Raw genomic sequence first — 11,812 nt, 5'->3', positions numbered from 1 at the left:
TTTTTTTAGGTTTACTATTTGAATATGTGTGTTCATTTATTAATTAATCTATTTTCTTTGATTGTTTCTTTGTTTGTGTTGTCTTGTTTTATTTTCCAGATTATATCTTGTTTTATTTCATTTTTTAGGATTTGCATCACAGGCACTCATTTCTGTCATAAATTTTTCAATCCGTAGTTTAATAATAATTATGGGTTAAAAAATTAATTACAGAAACAAGTGCTTGTGATTTCCTTGTAGAAAGGAAAGGATCTTTAACATCGGGCTCGTGTTCCGAACTTCTATTTGTCGGGCTCAACATTCCTCCCTGCATGTAAATAAAAATTCAGGAAATACTTCCTCTTCCCTATCGAAGCTGATTGTATTTATTTTTCTCCGTGCCTGCGATATGACGTCCACGGCAAGACCTAGCAGACCTCCTCCCCCTGTTCCAAAGCCAGGTAAACGTTACAGTCCATTTTCCTGAGGTGGGTCAGGGAACAGACTTGTATTTTGTCTTTTCTATGCATCACATGTATAGAAGTGTAATCCAATGTATTATGTCCTGTTTGACACACTTAAACTAACGCTGTTGTGCAATACTGACCTGTTGTCATGTCCCTGTGCATTATCAATATATCACGTTCATAATCTTGATAATACGATTTGAATGTTAAATTGGTGATGTTGTTCAACTCTATTAATTTTCTTGTTTTTTTTCTCATAAGGTCATGTCAAGGTAGTGAGAGCCCTGTATCACTATGAAGCTCAACAGGTAAGTGCAGATCAATAAGTATTTTATTTCACTTATTGTCCTTGTTGGGTTTCTTGATGCAAGATTTTTTTCCATAACATGTGAATCTGTGTGGCCCAATGTGATTGACATATGCATTGTATACTACAGTCAAACCTCATTATTTCAAACTCGATGAGGCCGAGAAAAAAAGATATCCAAAGATTTGAAATATCCAGAGTAAAATACTTCACAAATAAGTAATTTGGACTTCAATATTACTTCAACATATCCATGGTATTTGAGATATCCGTGTTCCAGATACCGAAGTTCAACTGTATATTCATGTAATGTTTTAAATGCACAAATGTATAATTTTGCTTATTTTTCTTTGAAGCCTAATCATGGGTATTGAAATTCCTGCAAACATAAAGTTTGACTTCAATTTGTATATATTACATGTAATAACCTTGATAACCTTTTATTAATTAATGTACTGTTTCTGAGACTAGTGACTTTATTAACAACAAAAATATAGCTAAAAAGTAACCCTGTGAATTATTTCCTCCCTAAAATACAGTATGTGGAGAGAAGGAGGATGTTTAGCTGTTCATGTTTGATACTTATAATACATTCATGTTTTTTTTAGACTGATGAATTGTCTTTTGAGGAAGGTGATACCTTGTATATTCTTGACATGAGTAACTCTGATTGGTGGAAAGCAAAGTGTGGAGACAAAACAGGACTTATTCCTAGTAATTATGGTGAGTCTCAAGAAACTAGATTTAGAAATAAATACTTGAATGTGAGGTTTTGTTTTAGATTTGATGCTGATGTCAAGAAGTTTCATTGGAAAATAAAATAAGGAATGAAGGACGAAGTGTTTCTTTTCTTGAAAAATTTTGAGATGGAGGAAATTAGAAATTTAAAGCCCCATTAATGATTTTCACATGCAGGTGTGAAAGGATTGATATTAATCCACAGTGCACATTCTTTACATTGAAATATCTTAAAAATCAACCTAAAAGAAAAATACAGCAGTTATATCTTTCACCTCATTTAAGCTTTGAATGTTCATATTTAGCTCACTTCAATAAAGTCAAGGAAAGCTTATACACTGTACTATACTCCTGGTGTCAGTGTTGGCATCCCAGGTAAAAGTTTTTGGAGCAGGTCCATTTCCCAAGTAATTATAAGTGCTACCATAACCAAAGTTGCATGGATGATGCATATAGAGATAGGGGTGAAACGATACACCTCCTTCATGGTTCGATACGTATTGTATCATTTTGACTCGGTATGATTATTTTCAATACGATACATTTTGATAGAAGGAAACAAATTCAACGTTGTTTTATGCTTTCTTTTACTAAATCTAGTCACTTAATTTATGAATTTATTTGCAAATTGACTAGAAAAAAAATTGATAGAATGATTTGACTGTCAAAATTTATTTTGCAAACTATAAGTCCTAAAAAATTTACGTTTTCTATACTTATTTATACTGAGTAACATGTTTTACCTTATGCTAAACCCGACTGAATAACGATCTCGACCTAAAACTGAACTGAACCGAAAATTAGAGATTTTGCACTGTGTATCAAACTGAGAAAAAATACTACAGTGAATCGATACCGCGGTGAACCGTTTCACTCCTATGTAGAGATGCATACTATCAGGCTTGCATCAGGGGTTGCATCTGACATTTCGTGCAGTTAGGTATATGTACAGATAGTTTTGAAGAATTTTAGTAAAGGGAAAAAAAGTTCCATGACACTATTTTGGAAAAATATTTTTGTTTATTTCTCCTTCAAAAGTGTCAAATATTTAACTTTAAAATACAGTTTCTGTGGCATAATCCATATCGCGTTGGACTGATGATCTCATGAATATCCTGGCGTGGGTGCTGTCAGATTTTGTCGAGAAAAAGAAGCAATGCACTATTAGTATGCTTATGCTATATAAATCCTTTGTACACTGTTCAATAGTAGTTGGGTATTGATTATAAAGAGACAAACTTACAGGAAGCATGATAATATAAAATAGTTAACCATTTATAGGAAAGTGGGACAAAATCATGTGTATGATGATATTGAACATTAAGCAGAATGAAGTGTAAAGAGAAAAGCAACTGTTATGATTCATCCATTAAAATTTGTAGGAAAAGAAAGTTCAACTGATATTTACCACTTTTATAAAAAAAAAAACACACAAAAAAACAAACAATTTTTACTGTGCAAACACAAACTTAATGATTCTATGAGAGTTACATAAATTCAAGTTAATATCCATATAAGCAATACATGTACATGTATGTATTAATTGTAACAGTTGAAAATTTTTTCCATCCATCTTCTGGCATGACATTGGCATACTTCTATGTCTTGTGCCGAACAAACAATGGTACGATGCATGAAAATACTGAGAAAATTTTTCTCATTCTTTCAAGACAGCTTAAACTTGAAAATTCATTCATCTTTAATAAAATACAAGTTTTATTTTGGTGATATTTGCACAAAATAAATAATTTAAGATAAAATAGGTGAAGATATGGAACAGTGATCAGTCTCAAAAAACCTTTCAAACAATGCAAATCTGTGAACAGGGCATAAAACAGGGACCATGGAAATTCAAGAGGTGGGATTTGGTGCTTAGGAGGAGCAAGCATTCCTTGTTGACTGGTCACACCCTATGTATTGATGAAGTAGTCAGAATAATCTGAATTGCTGACTATAAATGAGGTTGTTGAAATCCATGTATCGTCAACTTATTAATTGTCAGTAGCGTGTCTAAGTTTAAAAATTGATTGTACTGGACACATCATCTTTTACAGATAACCAGCTGTTATTAAAGTGCCTTTATAAATAAGTTTAACATGTTTATAATTAATTTTTATAATTAAAATTAAACACAGTTAATCAGAGAGTAGAAAAATGCTTTTCGAAAACAGTTGTGCAATGTAAAAAAATATATATACCTCTGGTAGTGATTGATAGCAATAAACATTATTTGAAAATTCTAGTCAGATTATTTGTTATTTCTACATTATACTTCCAGCTAGACAATATATTCTAGCTTCTTGTGTATTTTTTATTATTGAACTATTTTTAGCTCACCTGAGCCAAAGGCTCAAGTGAGCTTTTCTGATCAAAATTCGTCTGTTGTCTGTCATCGTCATTGTCGTAAACTTTTCACATTTTCATCTTCTTCTCAAGAACTACTGAGCCAATTTCAACCAAACTTGGCACAGAGTATCCTTGGGTGAAGGGGATTCAATTTTGTTCAAATGAAGGGCCACGCCTTCTTCCAAGGGGAGATGATTGCAAGTTCATGAAAAATTTATGGCATCTTTCAAAAATCTTCTTCTCAAGAACCACTGTGTTAGAAAATATGAAACTTACGTGGAAGCATCCTCAGGTAGTGTAGATTCAAATTTATTCAAATCATGACTCCCATGGGTAGGGTGGGGCCACAGTGGGCGATCAAAGTTTTACATAGGAATACATAGGGAAAATCTTTAAAAATCTTCTTCTCAAGAACAGCAAAGTCTTGATTGGTCATATTTATATGGAAGCATCCTCAGGTAGTGTTGATTCAAGTTTCTTCAAATCATGACCCCTGGGGGTAGGGTGGGGTCACGGTGGGCGATCAAAGTTTTACATAGGAATATATAGGGAAAATATTCAAAAATCTTCTTCTCAAGAACAGCAAAGCTATGATTGGTCATTATAATTTATATGGAAGCATTCTCAGGTTGTGTAGATTCAAATTTGTTCAAATCATGACCCCTGGGGGTAGGGTAGGACCACAATGGATGATCAAAGTTTATATACTCATAGGAGTATATAAGAACAATTTCAAAAAAATCTTCTCAAGAACAAGAAAGCTATGATTGGTCATATGTATATGGAAGCATTCTCAGGTGGTGTAGATTCAAATTTGATCAAATCATGACCCCCGGTTTTGTTGGGGCACAATGGACGATCAAAGTTTTACATAGGAATATATAGGAGAAATCTTAAAAAATCTTCTTCTCAAGAACAGCAAAGCCATGATTGGTCATATTTATATTGAAGCATCCTCAGATAGTGTAGATTCAAATATGATCAAATCATGACCCTCAGGGATAGGTAGGGGCCACAATGAAAGTTTAAACTTGTAGGAAATAAGTCACAATTAGTCAAAAAAAATATGTAAGCATCCTTAGTTAGTGTAGATTCAATTTTGTTCAAATCATACCCCCTTCCCTTTAAGGGGTAGGTCGGGACCACTTATGCATTTGAGCATTGCAATACTAAACTGATTTTTGCTTTTTTCCTAGCTACAGTGCTCAGGTGAGTTGGCCCCTGGGCCTCTTGTTTAGAAATAGTTTGCAGAAATAAAAATACTTTGGTCAAATTGACAATATAGCATATTTCCTTTTCATAGTGTACATGTGGTATTCAAGAGGCCTTATTTTAAAATAACTATTTCACTTTGAGAGGAAAAAAGAATTTGGTTCACTTGAAATGAAGTAACAGCCCAAAAATAGGTCAAGATATCAGACATTTTTGGAACTACATGTATATGGCTATATTTATTTGTGTGCCTGAGTCACAGTTTGCACAGGGAAGTCTAAATGTTGCATACTGGAAGTCAAAATTACAGTGGTTTTGATTATTCCTTATCAGCATTTCAAATATGGCCTTTTTTTGCATGGCCAATTCATTTACTAAGATATCTAAATTGAAAAAAAAAAGCAAAAATTAAAGTTATACATCAATGTAATATTCAAAAATGAAACCAATATTTCTCCATTTGTAATATTTTGTATCACATTTTATAACCAATTCTCCTTGTTTCAGTGGATAAGAATACAGAAGTTATTGACTACCCTTTACATGAAGCTGCCAGGCGTGGAAATATTACTTTCATGAGAGAATGCATATCAAATAATGTAAGTGGATTTAAGTAAAATGTAGCACTTTAAAATATGTTCATTTAATTTACATCTTATTAACAAAATAGGATGATGACAAGCTTCATTCTATTTTTAATTAGTAGCTAGTGGACATGAAGCCCGACAATGTTTTGTTCTGATTTTGTTTATGCTTTATAAACATGTATGAGCATTTGTTATTTTAGCAGCCAGCAATTATTTTAGTTACTTTAGGCCATTCCAAGTTTTTTCTATGTTTCCATGTGCGCGTTGGTTTCTGACACCTAATATCAGAAAAAAAACAAACAAAATCAGGAGGCCTGAAATTGATTAATTTGGTCGAAATCTTTGAATTTTGTCATTTTCTATAGTGATCTGTATACTTTATGTCAAATTAGGTATATTTTAAGGATTTAATACCTTGATTTTGTTGAAGAATTTTTTTTTTTTTTTTTTTTGCGCATTGGTAGGTAGGTTTTTGATAGATGGGTGGACGCTAAACATAGGAAAAAAAACTTGGAGTGGTCTTATTCTATGCTTTTTGTGCTACATGTACTTCAAAACACTTCTTATCTAGATACATGTAATAATATTTTATGTAAATACATGTAACTTTTTATTCACAAGAACTTTATTTTCAAGACGGTGTGCTCACAAAAATTTCATTTTTGCACTATGATAATCAGTTTTTGAGCTTACAAAACTTTTGACTGTGAACATTATTATTATAATTTTTTTAGCTCACCTGGGCTGAAAGCTCAAGTGAGCTTTTCTGATCACCTTTTATTCATCATCCATCTGTCTGTCTGTAAACTTTTCACATTTTCAACTTCTTCTCAAGATTCACTGGGCCAATTTTAACCTAAGTTGGTACAAAGCATACTTGATGAAAGGGAGTTTAATTTGTTAAAATGAAGGACCAAATCCCTTCCAAGGGAAGATCATCAAGAAAAGACAAAAATAGGTTGGGGTCATAAAATTTTCTTCTCATGAACCACTGGGTCAGAAAAGCTGAAACTTATGTGGATACATACTGGGGTAGTGTAGATTATAAATTGTTCAAATCATAACCCCCAGGGGAGGATGAGGCAACAATAGGGAATCAAAGTTTTGCATTGAAATATATAGAAAAAAATCTTTAAAAATCTTATTCCAAATAACCACTGGGCCAGAAAAGCTGAAATTTTTTGGAAGCTTCCTGAGGTAGTGTAGATTTTAAATTGTTCAAATCATGAACCCCGGGGGTTGGGTGGGGCCACAATAATATACAAGGGGGAAAATCTGGTGAAGAACAGCAGGGCCAAAGTTACTCAGGTGAGTGTTGTGGCCAATGGGCCTCTTTTTTTCTTTTCTTTTTTTTTTAGAAATGTACTTGTATATTAAAGCTAGTTTGGCAGCTAATTCCCTACAATTCATCTACTTGGTAAGGATTGACTTAAACATTCAACATTTTTATTTTGTAGGTTTCTGTAAATGCTCTAGATAAAGCTGGATCCACGCCTTTACATTGGGCAGCACATGGAGGGCACATTGATTGTATGCAGATGTTGTTGAACTCCAAGTGCCAGGTCAATGTTCAGGTAAACACTTGAGGCTATTTCCTGGAGCTGTTTAGAAATTCAAATTGATCGTTGATATCAGTTAATTGATTATAATTACAGATGGATAGGTTTAATATTTTAATATATTTTTTGTCTGCTGTTCTGCTGTTTGTTTGACTGTTAAAGGCAAAGGTTATTTATTTTGACCTGGAGATGTGAGCCAAGGTCATTAATACAATGTTGGAGGATGAAAAGTGTGAAAATCATGTAATGTAGAAATTGTAGAGGCTTATGTTGACAAAGATCTTGCCTTATCACTAGAGGATACCGATATAGCCTAATTAACCCATTTATGGTAAACTTTGGGGCTCCACAATGAAGTTTTTCTCCCTAGCTTTATTTTCATTGTGCCCTTTGGAGGGCATTTCTTTAAACAACTTCTGCATTTACAATGTATGTGCATTATGAAACAAAAGCACTTACAATGGCTAACACTAATTGAAGAAGCTTCACCCTTTTCTTCCCAGCAGTTGTGTCATTTACAGTTTGGGGTGGGGTGGGGGATAACTCTTGCAAATCCAGGGCCATTTTAGAGAGGATGTTTTCTACATTTTAGTGTTATTTTTAGGGTTAGATAAATTCCTAGTTGAAGATAATATTTTGTTTTGTTTTTTCAACATCCACAGAACAAGTTAGGAGACACCCCATTACACTCTGCAGCCTGGAAGAATCATGCTGAGGCTGTCAAGCTGTTAATTGAGAAAGGTAGGTGTCTGTAAAATGGTAAAACCATTCATTTTCATGGGGTCAAATTTTCATGGTTTGAGGAAAAAAGATTGGCTCATGAGCATTTGCTTTTGTGGTTGAAAGACAAACATAATACATGTACTATAGTTTAATTGATATTTTACACTTTGTGGAGGACTTCATATCATGAAAACAACAAATCCCACCCCCACCCCCTGAAAATTAATGATTTCACAGTATTATTCCATGACAAGATCAACACATCTACATGTTTATTTAGGAAATACATAGATAAAATTTCTTCTTTAAATCAAGGTGCAAGGGTTGATATTAAGAACAATGAGAGCAGACTACCTCTGGATCTCACCAAAGATCCTGAATGTGCAGCATTAATCAAACAAGCAGGTAAATCAATGTGCATGTTTTTTTTAATTGTTAAATTTAATTTTCTGAAACAATTTATTTATTACCTCAAAACCATACAGTTTACATGTATGTACATAAATCATGTATGTTTGATCAATTTTAATAGAGCTATTTTCTATGAATGAATTTAATTATTAAGTCAGTGAGGATGAATAAATTTAATTAATAATTCAGTGAGGATGAATTTTTAATTATGGCTCATTGAATGATGATATTATACAAATATTGACTGGGATTGAGGGAAACATTGATCACATTTATAGCCCCTAAGGGGTGAAATATTCCGAGTCAGGCAATATTTTCGTCACGAGGGGGCTAACATAATCAGTGTTGCCCAAAAAATTTATTTGCATGCAATTTGATTGTAGCTTTTGCTAATCTTGCCTTGATTGTGTTACCTACCTGGTAGTTTTTATTATTGTGTTGTCATGTTCTTTGAAAGTCCTGATCGCATCACAATAAATCGATCTTCTAATTGGAATCAAAATCAATTAAAATGTGTGGGAAACTCTCTTTGTTGGTCAAAAGTAAAAATTAAATGACCATCAATATTTTTAGGTGAAGCTGATATAAATTATTGCCCATTTCTCTATATAGAGAATACGTCTATAAAGACTTTAATTCTTTACTGAAGATAACAATCCCTTATAACTCTTTCACTTGTTTAACATAGTCTTATTCGTATACTTTGTCATGTTCTGTTTAATATAGTCTTATTCATACACTTTAATTGTCATGTTCGGGTTACCCTACAACACTGAAAGATAAAATCCATTTTGAATGGATTTTTCCACATAAGAAAAGAATAGATCTTAACATTTATATTTATGCTCTTTTCAGCTGCTCCCAGGAATAGCTATACAAATGATTACGGGGACGAAGAGGATTCAGATTAGAGAGAAATTCATTGTAGTAATATTTCTCTTTGGGACGTCTCATTACGGATGAAAACTTAGGTTGATTCCTAAATTCCCAGCACATTGTGCAGCGAGTGCTACTGGGTACTCTTATAATACAGAGGCATTCTTTTTTTGTACGTTGGTGTGCAGCATTCCCCATTAACATGAAATGTTCTGTAAACATGGAAATTTATACCTTAGTTTATTTTTACTATAAATGTGCATGAAAAATTCTTACAACACAGGTCATTTGTAATTTATACTTTGGTGTCATATCTTAGTTATATCCCAAGATTTGTATTTCAAGCAGAAATTGCCATGTATACAGTACATACATGTGTTCTCAAGGACATATAAAGTGCAAACTGCATCTATTTTATGCAGTTTTTACAGCCATCTGTATGTAATATAGAGATCTTTATTGAAGTATCCGTTGTGCATCTGTTAATATTTTCATGTAATTTATGCAGCCTAAATTATTCCAGTGTCTTCCACTAATTTAAAAGAATGTTATTTTGAAATGAAATGAATCTCAAATTACACACAGTTGAAGCACAAGGACTTCTTTCTGAAATTTTCAAGCATGTCCAAAATTCATTTTGTTTTGGCCTTTTTTTAAAAATTGTACATCTTTGGAGATTTCCTATCTCTATGATTATGTTTTACACACATACTACCGGTATGTACACACATGTATATAGGTCACTTTATAAAAAAAAATTTGTGCATCCCAGAAGATTACTTAACTTTCAAACTTCCTGCACATGTATTTATTTTTTTAGCTCATCTCCACTCAAAATTGTCAGTAATTGGTATCACTTAGTTATTGTACTTCTCAAAAGTTATAAATTTCCTGATCATTATTTGTGATTTTAGCTCACCTGAGCCAAAAAGCTTTTCTGATTTAGTTTTGTAAATCATCTATGTATCTTTATATAAAGCTATGTTTGCGTTTCTGACATAAACTTCTCACAATTTTTTTCAGCTTTTCAGAAACACTTTCATTTTAAACCAAAATTGATTGCCAAGAGGAAAATAATAAGATAGCAAAATCATTATGAACCCATATCAGAATTATCCAATAGGGCACTTTAAACCAAATTTAATAAAAATTTTCTCAGTGGGAAATGAAGTCCATGTTGAGGAATTCAATCGTCATTTCCTTTTGTCACGCAGCACATTTAAATGATATTAAGTAGTTTAATTGATTTAAAGATCCTCTTTCCTGCTGAGAATAATGCCATAAATTATTTATTTATACTTGTAATAGGAAGTTATCTTCTCTATCTGCAATAGGAAGTTATCTTCTCTATTATTGATCATTAGGAGGTGTTTCCTCAGATCTTGATTATCAGTACCATGGTGAGATCCAATAAGTTTTCCAAGAAAATGATCATTTTGAGAAAATTTTTAACCTCTTAAAAAGAATGAAGCTCTTATTCCTAAAGATGCCGATTTAAAGGAGTTCCTTGTTTATAAATTTCAGCAGGCTAGGCTAAGACGAGGACCAAATTAATGCATGTATTTAGAAAAGTCTTTGAGGAACAACCCACATTAAATACAAGTATCCTCTACTTTTTTGTTTTAAGTCCAGATGATGTGAATTGTATCTCATCCAAACAATGTTGAGGATTTTGTACACTTTAAATACATGTATTGAAATACACCTATACCACATGATAAAGAATTTTTTTAAGTATATTTTGTATCTTGTTGTATGTTTGTTGTAACAGAATTGTTTGATTAGTTTTTAGGTCACCTGAGTCACTCAGGTGACCTATTGCTATCTGTTTTTGTCCGTAGTCGTGCGTTAACTTTTGAACATTTTTAACTTCTTCTCTAGAACCGTTCAACCAATTTCAACCAAATTAGGTATATAGCATCTATGGGTGAAGGGGAACAAAAATTGTGAATTTCATGGTCCCTGCCCCCCCCCCCCCCCCCCGAGCCTGAGGGGTGGGGCTAAAACCACCAAAAATAATGCAATCTTTAAAAATCTTCTTCTTTACTCCTGGACATCAAGCAGTCAAACTGTTGGCATCATTGTAATAAGCATTGAGCCCTCTACCAAAATTGTGAAATTCATGGCCCCAAGGTCAGGGGTTCTGGCCCCAGGGTGGGGCTATATAGATCATATAGTGAAAGTGCATTATTTCTTTGAAAATCTTCTTCTCTGCTCCTGGGTATTAAATAAAGTTACTAAGTACATAGTTATGATGAGCAAGAGTGCCTCTTCCAAAATTGTGAAATTCATGGCCCCAGGGTCAGGGGTTCTGGTGTTAGGGCGGGGCTCTATAGATTATATAGTGAAAAAGCATCAATTCTTTGAAAATCTTCTTCTTTGCTCCTGGGTATTAAATAAAGTAACTAAGTACATAGATATGATGAGCAAAAGTGCCTTTTCAAAAATTGTGAATGTCATGGCCCCAGGGTCAGGGGTTCTGGTGTTAGGGCGGGGCTCTATTGATTATATAGTGAAAATGCATTAATTCTTTGAAAATCTTCTTCTCTGCTTCTGGATATTTAATAAACTAACTAAGTACATAGTTATGATGAGCAAGAGTACCTA

At 33.2% G+C, this 11,812-nt stretch overlaps 1 protein-coding gene across 1 annotated transcript; it reads left to right on the top strand.

Moving 5' to 3' along the window:
• The first annotated feature begins 299 nt into the window (after positions 1–299).
• Positions 300–11,420, top strand: LOC133182417 (osteoclast-stimulating factor 1-like). Its single transcript, XM_061317260.1, has 8 exons — positions 300–440; positions 708–754; positions 1,362–1,476; positions 5,557–5,648; positions 7,094–7,210; positions 7,858–7,936; positions 8,234–8,323; positions 9,185–11,420. The coding sequence occupies exons 1-8, from the start codon at positions 389–391 to the stop codon at positions 9,238–9,240; spliced, it is 648 nt and encodes a 215-aa protein (XP_061173244.1). The 5' UTR covers positions 300–388; the 3' UTR covers positions 9,241–11,420.
• The last annotated feature ends 392 nt before the right edge of the window (positions 11,421–11,812 follow it).

Source organism: Saccostrea echinata, unplaced genomic scaffold (assembly GCF_033153115.1).
Source record: "Saccostrea echinata isolate AGI-Se365-2 ecotype Australia unplaced genomic scaffold, CSIRO_AGI_Sech_v1 ptg000009l, whole genome shotgun sequence".
Classification (NCBI taxonomy): domain Eukaryota; kingdom Metazoa; phylum Mollusca; class Bivalvia; order Ostreida; family Ostreidae; genus Saccostrea; species Saccostrea echinata.
The sequence above is the reverse complement of the archived record's forward strand: the minus strand, read 5'-3'. Positions and strand labels throughout refer to the sequence as shown.

What these genes read in the sequence shown, in the direction of transcription:
- LOC133182417 (XM_061317260.1), top strand. Translation starts at nt 389, where the DNA reads ATGACGTCCACGGCAAGACCTAGCAGACCTCCTCCCCCTGTTCCAAAG. An exon ending in ATCACTATGAAGCTCAACAG is followed by an intron (nt 755 to 1,361) that starts GTAAGTGCAGAT and finishes TGTTTTTTTTAG; the next exon opens with ACTGATGAATTGTCTTTTGA. An exon ending in AGTGCCAGGTCAATGTTCAG is followed by an intron (nt 7,211 to 7,857) that starts GTAAACACTTGA and finishes CAACATCCACAG; the next exon opens with AACAAGTTAGGAGACACCCC.